Genomic DNA, 14,183 nt, shown 5'->3' with positions numbered 1-14,183 from the left:
TTAATCAAAGCGAACGTTGGTTCGAAGCAAGGTACCTGCGCGAACAAATTGCAAGGCTTTGGGTTTCACTCGTGTAGAACTCCGGGGCTTTGAATTCTAACGAGGTTTCTACCGGGTGAACCGCAAATATATGTTATTCATCCCTGTTGTTATTATTTTGGTGTTCAGTGGTTCGATTAGAATTTCTTTTGTCAGTTACAATTTTTGTATGCACAACCTTTCGCAATATACTTTTGGTTTGTCTATCGTTTAGCAGGCACCGAGACGATACCAACGAACTGTAATGTTCGAATGATCACGAGTGAGACAATTTATGATGCAATAAATAGAAATTTACAAACTCTACGTTATTAAAATTTTATCTTATCGGAGTTCATTGGGTTCTTTGGATTCTCTGATCAATTATAAACGAAACAAAGTGTTGGACTCTGGATAAAAAAAAATATCGAAGGCCACTTTGAAAATTTACTGAAAGAAGGCAAACATTCGGTTGAACAAAATATTGGGTTGTTCGGAAAGTCATTTCGTTCGAACAAAATGGAGAATATATAATTTAATAGAATGTTTCTACGCTCTAAGAAAATCGTGTTTCATTTTCTCCAAAGAAAACGAAATGACTTTCCGAACAATCCAATAATACAACTGTGACACGAGTAAAAAATACACACGCCTGTATATCAAATTCTTAAGTTCCTCTCGCACCTAAACAACGTTAACTAAGTACCGAAGCCTTAAGCTCTTATTCCACCTATACAATTGTCACCTCCACCTTTGTCAGTCATTTGCACGTTTAATCCTTAAGCTCTTCTACCACCTAAACAATGTTAACTAAGTGCTGGATCCTTATGCTATTGTTTCACCTGTACAATACTACTGCTTAATCCTGAAACATTATTACAGTTGTTAGCCAAGAAAATTTAGAGCTTGTGATGCTATTGGATTGTTCGGAAAGTCATTTCGTTTTCCAAAGTGGAGAATATATAATTTAATAAAATGTTTATACGCTCTAAAAAAAATCGTGTTTCATTTTCACCAAAAAAGAAAACGAAAGAACTTTTTGAACAACCCAATACTACTACAATCGATACAGAATCGAGGAATAAATATTCATTTCTTGACAATCAGCAATATAAAACAAATTGAATTGTTCACCTTGAAAATTTACAGAAAGAAGCTAAATATTCGTTTGAACAAAATACTATTACAATCGATACAGAATCGAGGAATAAATATTCATTTCTTGAGAAGCAGCAATATAAAACAAATTAAATAGTTCATCTTGAAAATTTACAGAAAGAAGGCAAACATTCGTTTGAACAAAATACTACTACAATCGATACAGAATCGAGGAATAAACATTCATTTCTTGAGAAGCAGCAATATAAAACAAATTGAATTGTTCACCTTGAAAATTTACAGAAAGAAGACAAACATTCGTTTGAACGAAATACTACTACAATCGATACAGAATCGAGGAATAAATATTCATTTCTCGACAATCAGCAATATAAACAAAATTAAATAGTTCACCTTGAAAATTTACAGAAAGAATTACTATTACAATCGATACAGAATCGAGGAATAAATATTCATTTCTTGCCAATCAGCAATATAAAACAAATGAAATTGTTCACCTTGGTTTGAACAACGATTCCAGCAGTATTTAAAAGAATACCGGGCACAAACGTATCTCTGTTGGTTAAATAGCAAGAAATTTGCGAAGCACCCCGTGGGCGACGTGACGTTGCATATCTTGTTCTCGAGATTAATTTAGGTTTTGCAGCGTCAAACGCGAGGACGCGTGCAGTCTGTAAAATAGTAACGAACCGAGGGGACACTTTAATTGGCGAATTTACCCCGAAAATGCCACCGGGAAAGTAGAAGGGTGCACAGCCCGCGGCGAGCGTACTTAACGTTATCTATTGCTGGTAAACATCTCCATTCTAGGCACGTACGCTGTATTATTTGCTCCCGAACCACGCGTGTTATCGTTAGGGCGCACAGGGGGCTGGGGGGAAGCGGTTCGCGAAATTTCAGGGTGCGCCGTATCAAGTCCGCCTCCCTCTTGTGGAGCGAATATTGCCGGCAATATTGCACGGGCGTTGCTAGCGGAGGGTTGAAGTGAGGATAAAACGGTGTGATACGGTGTAAGCTTCTTTTCTGTTCCGGCGCGGGCAATGAGAAGAAACTCCGTTGCTCCCGTGGGCGACTTGGAGCTCCAATTGACAGATTAATTCCGAAAGCTTTGTGATTACCGAACGCTGATGCTCTTTCTGACCGAAGACAAAGGAGAAGTCTGGCTAGTTACCGCACGGGACGTTCCTTTGATCGAATAATTCTTTTCACGATGAAACGCTTCCAAGACTGTTCGGAGTGTTCAATAGGAACAAACGTATAGCACCCCTGTAATGGAAGATGTCCCATTTAAGCATAGCCGTGTCTCGCCTTTGTACCGTAACGTATACTTATCTTTACTTCTATACATTATTTTCTCTCTTCTTTTCTTTTAACACGGTACTTCGTTTCTCTTCGCGCATAATCCTGGATGCGATACAGACGTGTTATTATCACTCCGCAGGGATCGTGAGTGGCAATTGATGCGCAATAAGGTACACGATCCTATCCGAATGTATGAATGCGTATAGCATAGGTGGGTCGTGTAAATTCTCCGGCTCTGTATTATCGTTGACGAATCAAATCTCAAAATCGAAATTTCTTTATCGTGGATAATACAGTTCGGTGTGTTCTTCGTAACAGTGAACTCCTTTGATAAATTCTCAAGATCATCTCCAACTTGTTTTGCATACAACTCTACAGTTGTCTGGACTGCTAGAGATGAACTACGATAACGCGACCTTCCAACGATCTCGGTCTACTTTCCAACGATACAAATTTTCACAGGCAAGGTCGTTCGGGGGTCACGTGTGCTACCAGTCGTGTAATTCACGAAATGTGTGCCGTCGAATGGCTCGTGAACGCACGAGCGTGCTCGTGGTACACGTTCCACCGCGAGCGTGGGTGGAGTGAGAATTCACATTCACGGGACCGAAACGGTTAAGAGACACACGAGTTATCACGGTGGCATTGAGACGGTATCAGTGACCATGGTCATGCATCTTCCCGCGGAATCGGACATTTCCCTTATCTCTCGTACGGTCGGAGGCACGAGCCGGACAGAGAAGGAAAGTGAAACGAGAAACGGAAGAGCCCGACGAGGAGAGAACATTAAAGCGTCGGGCGGAAGCAAACGGTGGGCGATAACACCGATATAAATAGCTATTATTTTCCACCCACGTGGCTCTCTATAGCGTAGCGTGACGATTGGCTCTGTCACGAGTCTTCAGTCAGCGAGCCGGGGTCTAGACACCGCGCCTCATCACGTGTCCTCTCTAGTATGACATCGCGATTCTGAAGCCGAGACGACTGCCTCGCCACTTGGAATAGTTGATTGGTAACGTAGGTGTTCCATTAATTCTCGTAACACGAGTGGTTCAGGCGAGCAAGAAGCGACCACGGACCTTCCGAACGACCGTCTGGGTCCAAACGGACCCGTAAATCGGACCCTCCGAAAATCTCTTGAATAAAATTCCCATTATTTTATCGTACGTTTCTTCATTTCTAGGAAAAGTACCAACGATGTAATCGAGCAACACGAGTCTTTCTGATAAGACCTAGGTGCAGCGAGGGTTAACCCTTCGGAATTGAAATTGAAATTCAATTACTACTTTCTTGTAAGATGTAAACATACATATACAAAATGTTGAAATGAAATGTTTTAAATTAATTACACGACTTGAAGGATTTCTTCTGGTAGCGAAAAAGCTTCGAGTGCAAAGGGTTAAATCTAGCGGAGTGGCTGCTTTGTGGAAGCATGCACGGAGAGTTGTGTCTATGGACACTTCCTTGTGGTTTGATCTTTTATTTTTTTCGTTGCACCGGGCAACTCATTCTCCTGGTACTGGTGAGTAAGGGCAGAAACTATTGGCCGCTTATGGCCGTTCAGACGATTACCACCGTTATACCGTTTGGGTATCTCGTTAGTCCTCATTGTGCACGACGAGGAGGTAGGGTCTATCAATTGTTAAACCAGGACGCGTGAAACCAAACACGTTTAATTATGACACGTAATCTGTATGTAGAACGATTCCAAAAATAAACGACCCCATAACACGTGCACCGAACGACAGCTTCGGAACATTCTAGGAATATTCTAGGGACAAAAATCGCGAATTTGCGGGAATTTCTTCGTTTCTTGATCAGCGGGGAAAATTGTTCTCGTTTAAAAGTGAGGGTATACGCAATCAGTCGGTCATTAAAATACTGTTAGTGCGTTTCGATACGGCTCTGTAATTTCGTTGAAAACTGAAATCCATCTTTTTAATGTATAGTACATAGTCCCTCGATATAACGGCAGCGGTCGAGACCACCTGTGTTGCTATATTCAGAGAGGGTAGTAATTTTGTTCCAGGAAACGATTTATTTTATCTCGATCTGAAGCTTAGCGTAGCATACCGCCTGAGAAGGTGAGCGAACGCGGTTCACTGAGAGCGAGCGAGACAGAACATCGGTAAACGAGCATCGCACTACATACTTTTCATTATACCTTCGTAATGATATTACGAACGGATCTTACGGGGATTTTTCAAGTACACCGAGTCCAAACAGGATCTAATTCGAACCACTTTCAATTACACATTTATAAATCATTCTTGAAAAACTTTACATATTAATGTAATTGAAAAATATCAAACTCTACACAAGACTACAACGCATTACGTATAAATTGTACACATATTGTTCGAAATAGTTCGAGCAAGGCACAAATTTTCATTAATTTTCATCGGACAAATGTCGCCAATTCGTTAATCACATTCTCACGGAGATGCGAATAAAAATTGTAATTGCAATGAAAATTATAATTTTTCTTAACAAAATTCGCAACCTCGTGACGAACACGATCACCGCACCGAGTAAACGTAATATTTGGAATTCGTTGCACCGAATTCTATACGGTGTGTCAACCTTTTTGGGAACACGCCCATTCGTTATAGTGATCGTGGAACGAAGAGTGGTAACAAGGTGGATAAAAATAGACTCGTTATGTCGGAATAATTAAGCGATTATGGAAGCTCGAAGGAAAACAATAACACTGCACACAGGGAGCAACGTTAAATTGGGGAGACGGGAGCATCCGTCGTATCCGAGGGCGCACTGATGCGCGTGTGCACGCGTGCATTACACGCGGATCGTGTTCGGTCGGTGACCAGTGCGTGACGGGAATGACACGTCGACCTGTTTGTCGGTGGTGATGGTGGTGGTGGTGGTGGCTCGCGTGCGCAGAACCCTCTTGCATGACCAAACACGTGACTGCAATCGGTATCAATTATCGCGTGTGGCTGTAGCACTCGCTGACCCGAAACGTGTGTTTCCATTGGTTTTTAGCCGGTACTCGGTTTGTTCAAGCTCTAAATTGGATTTTGAACGCGTTTTGCTTCGCTCGTTGCCACATACCATTGCATTAGTAGAGATTAGTTGGTTGCAGTTTTATCCCAGGTTACGTAGGATTTATCCAAGTGTAGCTTGTAAACGCAGTGCACTGATTGCAGAGCAATCTGCATTCCTCACCGTAGACAGTCACCTTTCTTTTCGCTAGAGGTGTCCTCCAGTATCGACCACATTTAGTTTTCTTTTTTTCGTAACTTGAGCCAGAGTCGGTAAAATATAGCCTTAAAAAGAGAAGTAAGTTGCAACGTACATGGGTACTCAACGAAACAATGAGAGTGAACATTCTTCGTTTGTAATTAAAATCATCTTTCTTTGACCGTAAAGGTTTAGAATTTTCAAGGACATCGCTGTTTCTTTTTCTCTTTACTCGCCAACTCGTAAAGGTACACCGTGTTTGTCTTCAACTTCTCTTTACTTTAAGTATAAGAAAATTTCCCTCTTCGAATTAAGGGGACTTGTTACTTTTTCACAAGTCTGAACACAACGAAGACATTCAAGCGTATAGTTTTAATTGCCCCGCCCTGTGTACAGTCAGGGCAAAATTTTGATCCACTCGATCGTTAGTTTACGAAAACTAACGGTAGATGGAGGGGCGATATAGTGGTGGGAGTGTAATGAAACTCTATCATGTGGACACTTAACGGTTCTGTATTCAAATTGATCTTCTTCCAACTATTACAATAAAACGATAGTTTCGTGAGCAAAGAATGCACGTAACCAAAGTAGTTACCATAGTTACTTTAAGTAACTACACAAGACTATAAGTTATATTATACGTAACTAAAGTAGCTACCATAGTTACTTTATGTAACCACACAAGACTATAAGTTATATTACACGTAACCAAAGTAGTTACTATAGTTACTTTAAGTTACTACACAAGACTATAAATTATATTACACGTAACCAAAGTAGTTACTATAGTTACTTTAAGTTACTACACAAAATTATAAATTATATTACACGTAACCAAAGTAGCTACTATAGTTACTTCAAGTAACCACACAAGACTGTAAATTATATTACACGTAACCAAAGTAGTTACTATAGTTACTTTAAGTTACTACACAAGACTATAAGTTATATTACACGTAACCAAAGTAGTTACTATAGTTACTTTAAGTTACTACACAAGACTATAAATTATATTACACGTAACCAAAGTAGCTACTATAGTTACTATAAGTAGCTACACAAAACTATAAGTTCCTTTAAGTTACTTTAATTACACTTGCCATTACTATTACCTCTACTCGTATGCTCTCGAAGTAACTAATATAAGTAATTACACTAGTTGTTACAAGTATAATTACTATAAATAGGTAACGACAAAGTGAAACATTGACCTGGTAAATTTTTCACCCGAAAAGATTACCTATATAACTGCAGCAAAGGATCGACGAAATTGCATCGAAAGTTCCATTTCATGGCCCCGTTTCGGTTCGTAGATATTCACCTTCGCGTCCAAGATTTGCAAACTCAAAATGGCGTTGGTCGCGCTCAAAGCGATAAGAAAAAAAGGAAGGTAGTGAAAATAACGGTGTTTGCCTTCCTTTGCTTCCCCTACCCCATCCTATTACGATTCATGGGGCAGGGGGAGGGGGGAGATCCATTTTTACGAAGCCAAGAAGTTCTCCCGGGCTGTGCTCGTCGTTTCAATGTTCAAAGCGTCTCCAGTCGTCTCGCCGTGCACTTTGCTCGGCTCGACGGATACGTTTACCGGGATCGGATCGATATCGAGACGTCGACAAGAAATATGGAAATTCGCCGGGGTCGGCTAGACGGTGGCAAGAAATAATGTAAATTCGATCTCGGCTCCGCGCATAAAAAGACAGACCTTACGTCTTTGGTCTGACCCCTCTTACCCCCTCTCTCTCTCCCAGCCAGTCTTAATTTCGCGTGCAAATGTCTACTCGTCAAAAACGCGCCGCAGGGCGAGGACTGTTCGGCTCGGTGACGAATCAACGCGACTGACTCATTCCCGCGATGCCCGGAATGCGTAATTTCGTTTTGTTTGGAAGTCTCGCACGTCTATCGTGACAGGAATACCGTGTATCGGGAGATCATGCGCAATCGAGACAACAGTCGGTGGATATTTATGTAATTTGCAAACGGTGATTAATAATGGTATCACGAAGCACGTCGGTGTTGAGATACGATGGGATACCGTACGTGGTGCTTTGGTCCGAAATACTGGATGGGATACGTTACAACCTTATGCGGGGTATATCGTGGAGGAATAGTCGCTTTGAAGTCGTTTAATATTCGTAACATGGTTCTGTATGTGCGCGATAGCGATGATTTTTTATTCGTTACTAAATATGTCTGGGTTAGGTCTGGGTTACATAGAATATGTAGTACTTTTGTTCAACTAATATTAAAAGTTAGGTTTCGATACGTACAGAGAGGTCGCTAAAACCTAACCTAATTTGTCTTACCTCTTGCGGTAAGAAATCGATCCAACGAAAACAATTGACATTCGATGTGTTCGTTCTTAACTGTAATTCTAGACTGATGTCAGGGAATATAATAATCACAGAGAAAGCGTGTAATTCAGGTAGAGCAAAAGTACTGTTATTAACACCTAACTTCAATGGTACGACGAGTATGAAAACAATAATTTTCACGGTCTTCGTGATTAAATATACTTATCTTAATGTGAGATTTATTAAAAAACGCTTGCCATAGAATTTATCTTAATTTTCTAGCAATATATGCTACTGTGGCGGCACTACCCACGCTTGCCACCAGAGGGAAACTCACCACCAACCGTTTCCCGCAAGTTCCCGTACCTGCTCCGATCGCTATATATACGACCTCTTACCGATCTTCCAATGTCCCGGCGTATAAGGCAGGGCCTGCTAGGATGCCTTACTGACGAGTCCACTAGCAGGCCCGGGATGAAACGCTTATCCCCACTTCCTTATATTTCCGTTCTCTCCTACCTTAAACATCTTATTAGCGCCGCCAAAGTGGTGACCCCGTCTAAGAACAACGCAACCTTCTGGACAACAGCACAGCAGCAGTAGAGGTGCAGCACAAGACGATGGAAGGAACGCAACGTAAAGGCCGATTTTCGTTAATCCCCCTCTCCGAGGGTTGACTCCTGAACCTGCCAGCGACGACACGACGCTATACTCCCGGCTAACCATCAGGATCAACCCTAGGAGGACAGCAGGCAGCTTTAGTCGACATTATTCACCGACCACACGGATGCGTTTCATAAGTACCGGTACGCTCACGCATCAACGTCGGACAACAAGTAAAATCGCGGCTTGAGCATACAAGGCTCGCCATGCGTATTTCGTAATCGACAGCAGCTGGGCCCTTACTACGAAAAAGAACCATTCCTCTCGTCCACTACTCTAGACAACCTCCTCCTGTGCCTTGTTGTGCCACCGAACAACGGAACAAATACCTACGCCACTGGGACATCAGGACGGAACTTCAAAGTATCGTTTACCACTGGCAAGGGGGTTATGTGGCGGCACTACCCACGCTTGCCACCAGAGGGAAACTCACCACCAACCGTTTCCCGCAAGTTCCCGTACCTGCTCCGATCGCTATATATACGACCTCTTACCGATCTTCCAATGTCCCGGCGTATAAGGCAGGGCCTGCTAGTATGCCTTACTGACGAGTCCACTAGCAGGCCCGGGATGAAACGCTTATCCCCACTTCCTTATATTTCCGTTCTTTCCTTCCTCTAACATACTTTAATTTAGCGCCGCCAAACTACCATTATTTCTTATCTAAAATAATAAATGGAATAAAGCTAATCTTTAACGGCGATCTTGAAAATTGAATATTATATACGGTATACGAATGGACAAATTGAATTGAAAATAAATCATCGAGCTGTAAGAAATTATAAAAGATCCATGGTTTTAAATTTTGCCTCGCGATTAATATTTTCTATTCATTGTTTTATTCATTATGTTCATTATTTCGTATGCAGAGCGAATGATTACATTACTTAGGTGGTGAGTGTAGTACCTGTTATTCTATTTGATCGTTTACTCATTGCGATTTAAGTTCAGAGGGTCGAAGCTGATGCTCGAGGGGACTTGAGAGAGGACGATAGGTAACCTTGAAAAGCCAAGTGAGAGATGGAACGTTATTCAATGGTCGGAAATGGTTCGTCAATGGCGGTTAACCTAACGGCTCTTATTACGCAAAATAGTCGACGTTTACGATTACGGTATTACGTACGAAAACGTGCTTCCTTTTAGATAATACGTACCACATATTTGTAACCGTTGCACGACAGTCAGTGCTGCGAATAGCGTTACGAGAGTCAATTATGCTTGACTGTAATGAAATTATTGATGCACTTGTGCTTAATGAAATTTCAGCCCATCCATTGTTTCCTTAATAGCAGCTGCATCGATCGTTGTTTTTTGTTTGTATAGAGCGAAGAAACACTGCAAATGTGCGGTAATCACAGTTACATGATTTCTTATTTTATTTCATCCGGAATAAGAATAATTCGATCAAAAATAACGCGTACAGTTCGTCGGTGACGCATTCTATTTCATTTTCAAGCGAATACAATTTATTTTCATTTCTGTTTCGAATGATTATACTGTAAGGTAGTTTACCGTTTCTGGTATCTTTAAACTGTATTATACTTTATACAAGGATGATATTTCGTTTACATTCTTTCGTATTCTTGCAAGAGAGTTATACACACGCGAACCTTTCCTCCACGTGAATGACTTTTCAAAATTCTTACGACATTTCGAACCTAAAATAAAATCGAGCACTTGGTTTCCTTCTTTCTTCTTTCCGTAACTTTGAGCGCAGAGAAATTTATTACACTGCGCGTAGCTATGCATTTTATTCCTACTGTATAGAATGATAGCTTCTCCGCTGAATTCAAATTCAGATGTGGTCGTACAGAAGACTCTTGTGAAGAACGACGCCCTGTAGGAATTTCGATTCCTGAAACTCGGTCTTGCGCACCGGTGAGCCCCACGAATAATCGTAAATTAATCCCGAGATCCAATAATAATGGAAAAGGAGGATAAAAAATTATCTAGAAGAAATGCGAATAATTTCATATAATATTAATCCGTAACAAATACGACGATAATTTATTATTCGATAAATTTTAATTTTCAGTGATTATTAATCCTCGAAGATATTAATCGATCAATTTCGCGGCACCATTATTTTCACGCGCCACAGAAATATTTCCAAATTGAGATGGAGTGGCAATAACGTGCACGCTGGTACGGACGTTAGGGTCGTTTTGTGTGCCAGACGATGGCAGAAAGCAATTTTAATTAAAACTGATTGCCAGCTGCCAATTAACGATTCCATCGGGTGTCTAAACGCATAATGTCCTGGACGTATCACTTTTTTCCACGATACCATTGACGAAATCAGATTTTGATCGAACCATTGGACACCGCTGGATGCTCTGCCAAATTTCTGCAATATTTTAATCTGCAAAAAGTCTTCGTACGTTCGAGAATCGCGTGACAAAATGTTCCAAAGTTTCCTGTCAAGATCGACGGTGCGTGTAAACATTTTTGAAAACTCGAAAACATCGAATTTCGAAGAAGGTTGCACAGAGTAGCCGATGCAACGATACCAAACGTGTTAACCGTAATTATATTTTCCACAATTTAACGATCTAATCGATAAAATAACAGAACGTAGGGAACAATTTATACTTTCAAGCACGGGAGGCCGAAGGTCCCATAAATAAGCACTAAAAGCAGGGGAAGCGAAAGAAATAAATATATTTGCACTCAGATCCAGTGTAGTACTCGACTGGCTTAGTAATCACGGTAGAGGATGTTAAAAGAGATATTTGTCAAGGTCTGCGACAAAATTCACCTTGACCTTTAAATACAAGGTTTTTGCTTCCTACGTATTCTACCCGACAAGAGAATAAAATGTTCCAAAGGAACTATACGTAGAAAACGATCCATTTTCTCGCAAAAGATCGTTAAACGTTCCGACCAATCAGATCGCGCGACGTTACTCCCAGAAGCAAAGCGTTTCCCCCACTTTGTATCCCGTTACTATACCGATCGAGTCGCTCAACTTGATCGGGCTCTCTCTCTCTCTCTCTTTCTCTTTCTCTCACGGTCGACGATGTAAAAAATCCCAGAGAAAGAAATTCTACTATTCGACATTATCTAATTTTCGTCGACATTGTTCCTTCTTATCCCATAAATGAATTCCCCGCGTTGTACAGCGAATAAAAGAACCACAGTATGCGAATTAACGTGCCAAATCACGTGACGGGCGAAATGTCGCCAGTTTGTAAACACAAACGTCATCTGTTTATGAGAATTTTACGTAAGAAGGTATTTGTTCCGTTTGGATTTATCGTCGAAAATTTCGTCCATTTAATCGAGAACACGACTCGCTGCGAGTGATCGTTCGAACGATTGATACGATCCTTTTTGTATAACGCGGCGCCACGACCGTGAATAAACCATTCGCTAGGAAGAATGTCGCAACGCGGAAAATGGTCGTTCGGTGTCGTTTGTTAACACGCGATTTCCCGAGTCGCGTATTTGTTCGGGAGTGCGTTACACGTGACGATACAACCAGTTGGACAACAGCCCGAGGAAAGTCAATGTCACGACGGACAAAAATACGACGTTGGCTGCCAGCAAGACGCCGTCTGAATTCTAAACCGTGACCGAGATTCTCGATCAGTCGCATATCGCGCATTCGGCCACGGTGGTCGATGTTCCTGTTTCTCGGCTGCGTCGCATAGCGAGTGACGTGCCTTTCGCAAATGCCCAATTTCGCGTACTCTCTCTGGTGTTGCTGCCGACCCCTTGATCGATACTTGCCGAGACGCGGCGACAGATACGATCACGTCGAGTATACCCCCCTGTACCAGGTGAAAACACTTTGTCGAGCGGCCTATCATCCGACAAACGACGCTAATTAATCACGAAGTTCGTCGGAAATCTTCCTGTTTTAATTCCGCTCTGTTCCGAATACGATCGTAATATTGATAAACCACGGAACCGTGGAGTGTACGCGTACGTGCCTGAACGGAAAAATTAAAAGATAAATTTTCCATATATGCACGCTGGAAGATGTTTATCGTACGAAAGCGAAGAAAATGTAACAATATTCCGCAAGTGTATAATTAATAACGATTGAATAATTTTTCGATTAATTTTGCGCTAGAATATATATATAATATCTAAACAACTTGGTTTTCTCCGTCGTCCTATCGATGTATACTTGTAAATCTTGAAATTTCATTCTTTTGGTATTCTCTTTTAGTATCATTTTATTTTTACTAACTGTCGTTAGGTGAATAAACGTGGACATAATTTCGTTTTAGTTGTTCGTGGAATATCTAGGAAGTCAACAGCCACGATTCAAAAAAGAAATTAAACGTTGAATAAATTTAACCATCGTGGTAACAGGGTTTTCTCGATAATAAATTTCCTCCATTGTAATATCGTTATCTTTTCGTTGGATCATTTTTTTCTTTTCACATTGTAGTATGTATGTACTATAATTTTTCACGAATCTTGGAGATCTCGAAATGCTCGCTCACCGATAAATTTCTACTTTTTCGTATACGCGCGTACGTCGTTTATTGATGCAAGAGTTAAAAAAAAAAAAAAAAGAAACACGATCGTTTTATTATTCTCGAGAAATCCCTCGTCCATTTATTACGTTGTAAAAAGTTCTCCGCCGATTTATTATTTTCAAGAAGTTCCCCGCTGATTTATTGCATTTTTCGTTTTCTATTTCCGCTTTTAATTCATATTTTTGCACACTGGAAAGACGCTATCGCTTCTTCCTCTCACACGCGAGCTGAATAATTGCGTGACTGTTCGGAGTGAATACCAACATGTTCACCATGTAATTAGTTATCCACGAGAGCGACTTATAGTGTAAGGCAGATCCTGCACGCGTGAGGAGTTGCTTCAATTTATACAGGGTGAGACACTTGAAATTACGACCCTGATTTACGTTCGTTTTATTATCCGCGGAAGAAAAAATGGGTCGAACGAAAGTTGAATGGTTTCAAGGAGAGCACAGGTTGGATCAAATGAAACGTTTCTAGCTAGAGGCGTTTCGGAGATTTGAAAGTGGCCTTTGTTTCTTTAAATGGAAATATATATTCTTTGTGGTGGAACTGTATTGTATCCAACGTAACCATCGTAGCTTTTTATGCGAAAAAGTAATGCTTTTTCTCGTGGTTTCGTTCTATCTGCAAACAATCACGAAAGCCTGACCACGAAAACCAATAATAGATTTAAAATAATGCACAGTACAATCTTGCTATGAATAGAGTATGTCACTACTAAAAAAAAAAGAGTAACGTCACTTTCTAGTTGGGAAGATCTCCTTTGATCCAACTTGTGTCTAGCTTGAAACCACCTTTTGTTAAATTAATTTTTTAATTTTTAAATAATCTCAAGTGTCTCAATCTGTAGTATTGTTCAGTTGTATGTTTAACGTATGGATAATTTGTTAAGCTTGGTGTTTAGTCTCATTGAGATCACGTTTCGATCAAAGTCACCGCCAAATAAATTGGCCGATCAAGTTCATCGAGATAAATCAAATCGTACCGTTCTGTTTCTCGTTCCTTCCCCTTGTGTTCACTTCATCTTACCGTTCGTTGCAACCAATAAGATCGAAACCGAGATATCAGACCAAGGAAACGAGCATCCACGATC

General features: G+C 40.8%; 1 protein-coding gene across 3 annotated transcripts in view; it reads left to right on the top strand.

Annotated features, from left to right (window-relative positions):
• Efa6 (Exchange factor for Arf 6) overlaps positions 1 to 14,183 on the top strand; it is an 88,727-nt gene that overhangs the window by 32,275 nt on the left and 42,269 nt on the right. Inside the window, exon 1 of one of the 3 annotated variants that reach the window (XM_076318286.1) lies at positions 12,202 to 12,376. The exons of the other annotated variants lie outside the window; for them this stretch is intronic. Within the exon in view, the coding sequence (XP_076174401.1) occupies positions 12,269 to 12,376 (108 nt within the window). The 5' untranslated portion in view covers positions 12,202 to 12,268. Of the gene's footprint in view, positions 1 to 12,201; positions 12,377 to 14,183 lie in introns of those variants that run through there. 3 annotated transcript variants of the gene reach the window in all.

This window comes from Ptiloglossa arizonensis, chromosome 8, assembly GCF_051014685.1.
Source record: "Ptiloglossa arizonensis isolate GNS036 chromosome 8, iyPtiAriz1_principal, whole genome shotgun sequence".
In the NCBI taxonomy this organism is placed as follows: domain Eukaryota; kingdom Metazoa; phylum Arthropoda; class Insecta; order Hymenoptera; family Colletidae; genus Ptiloglossa; species Ptiloglossa arizonensis.
Note: the sequence above shows the minus strand (reverse complement) of the source record. Positions and strands in the feature narration are given on the sequence as shown.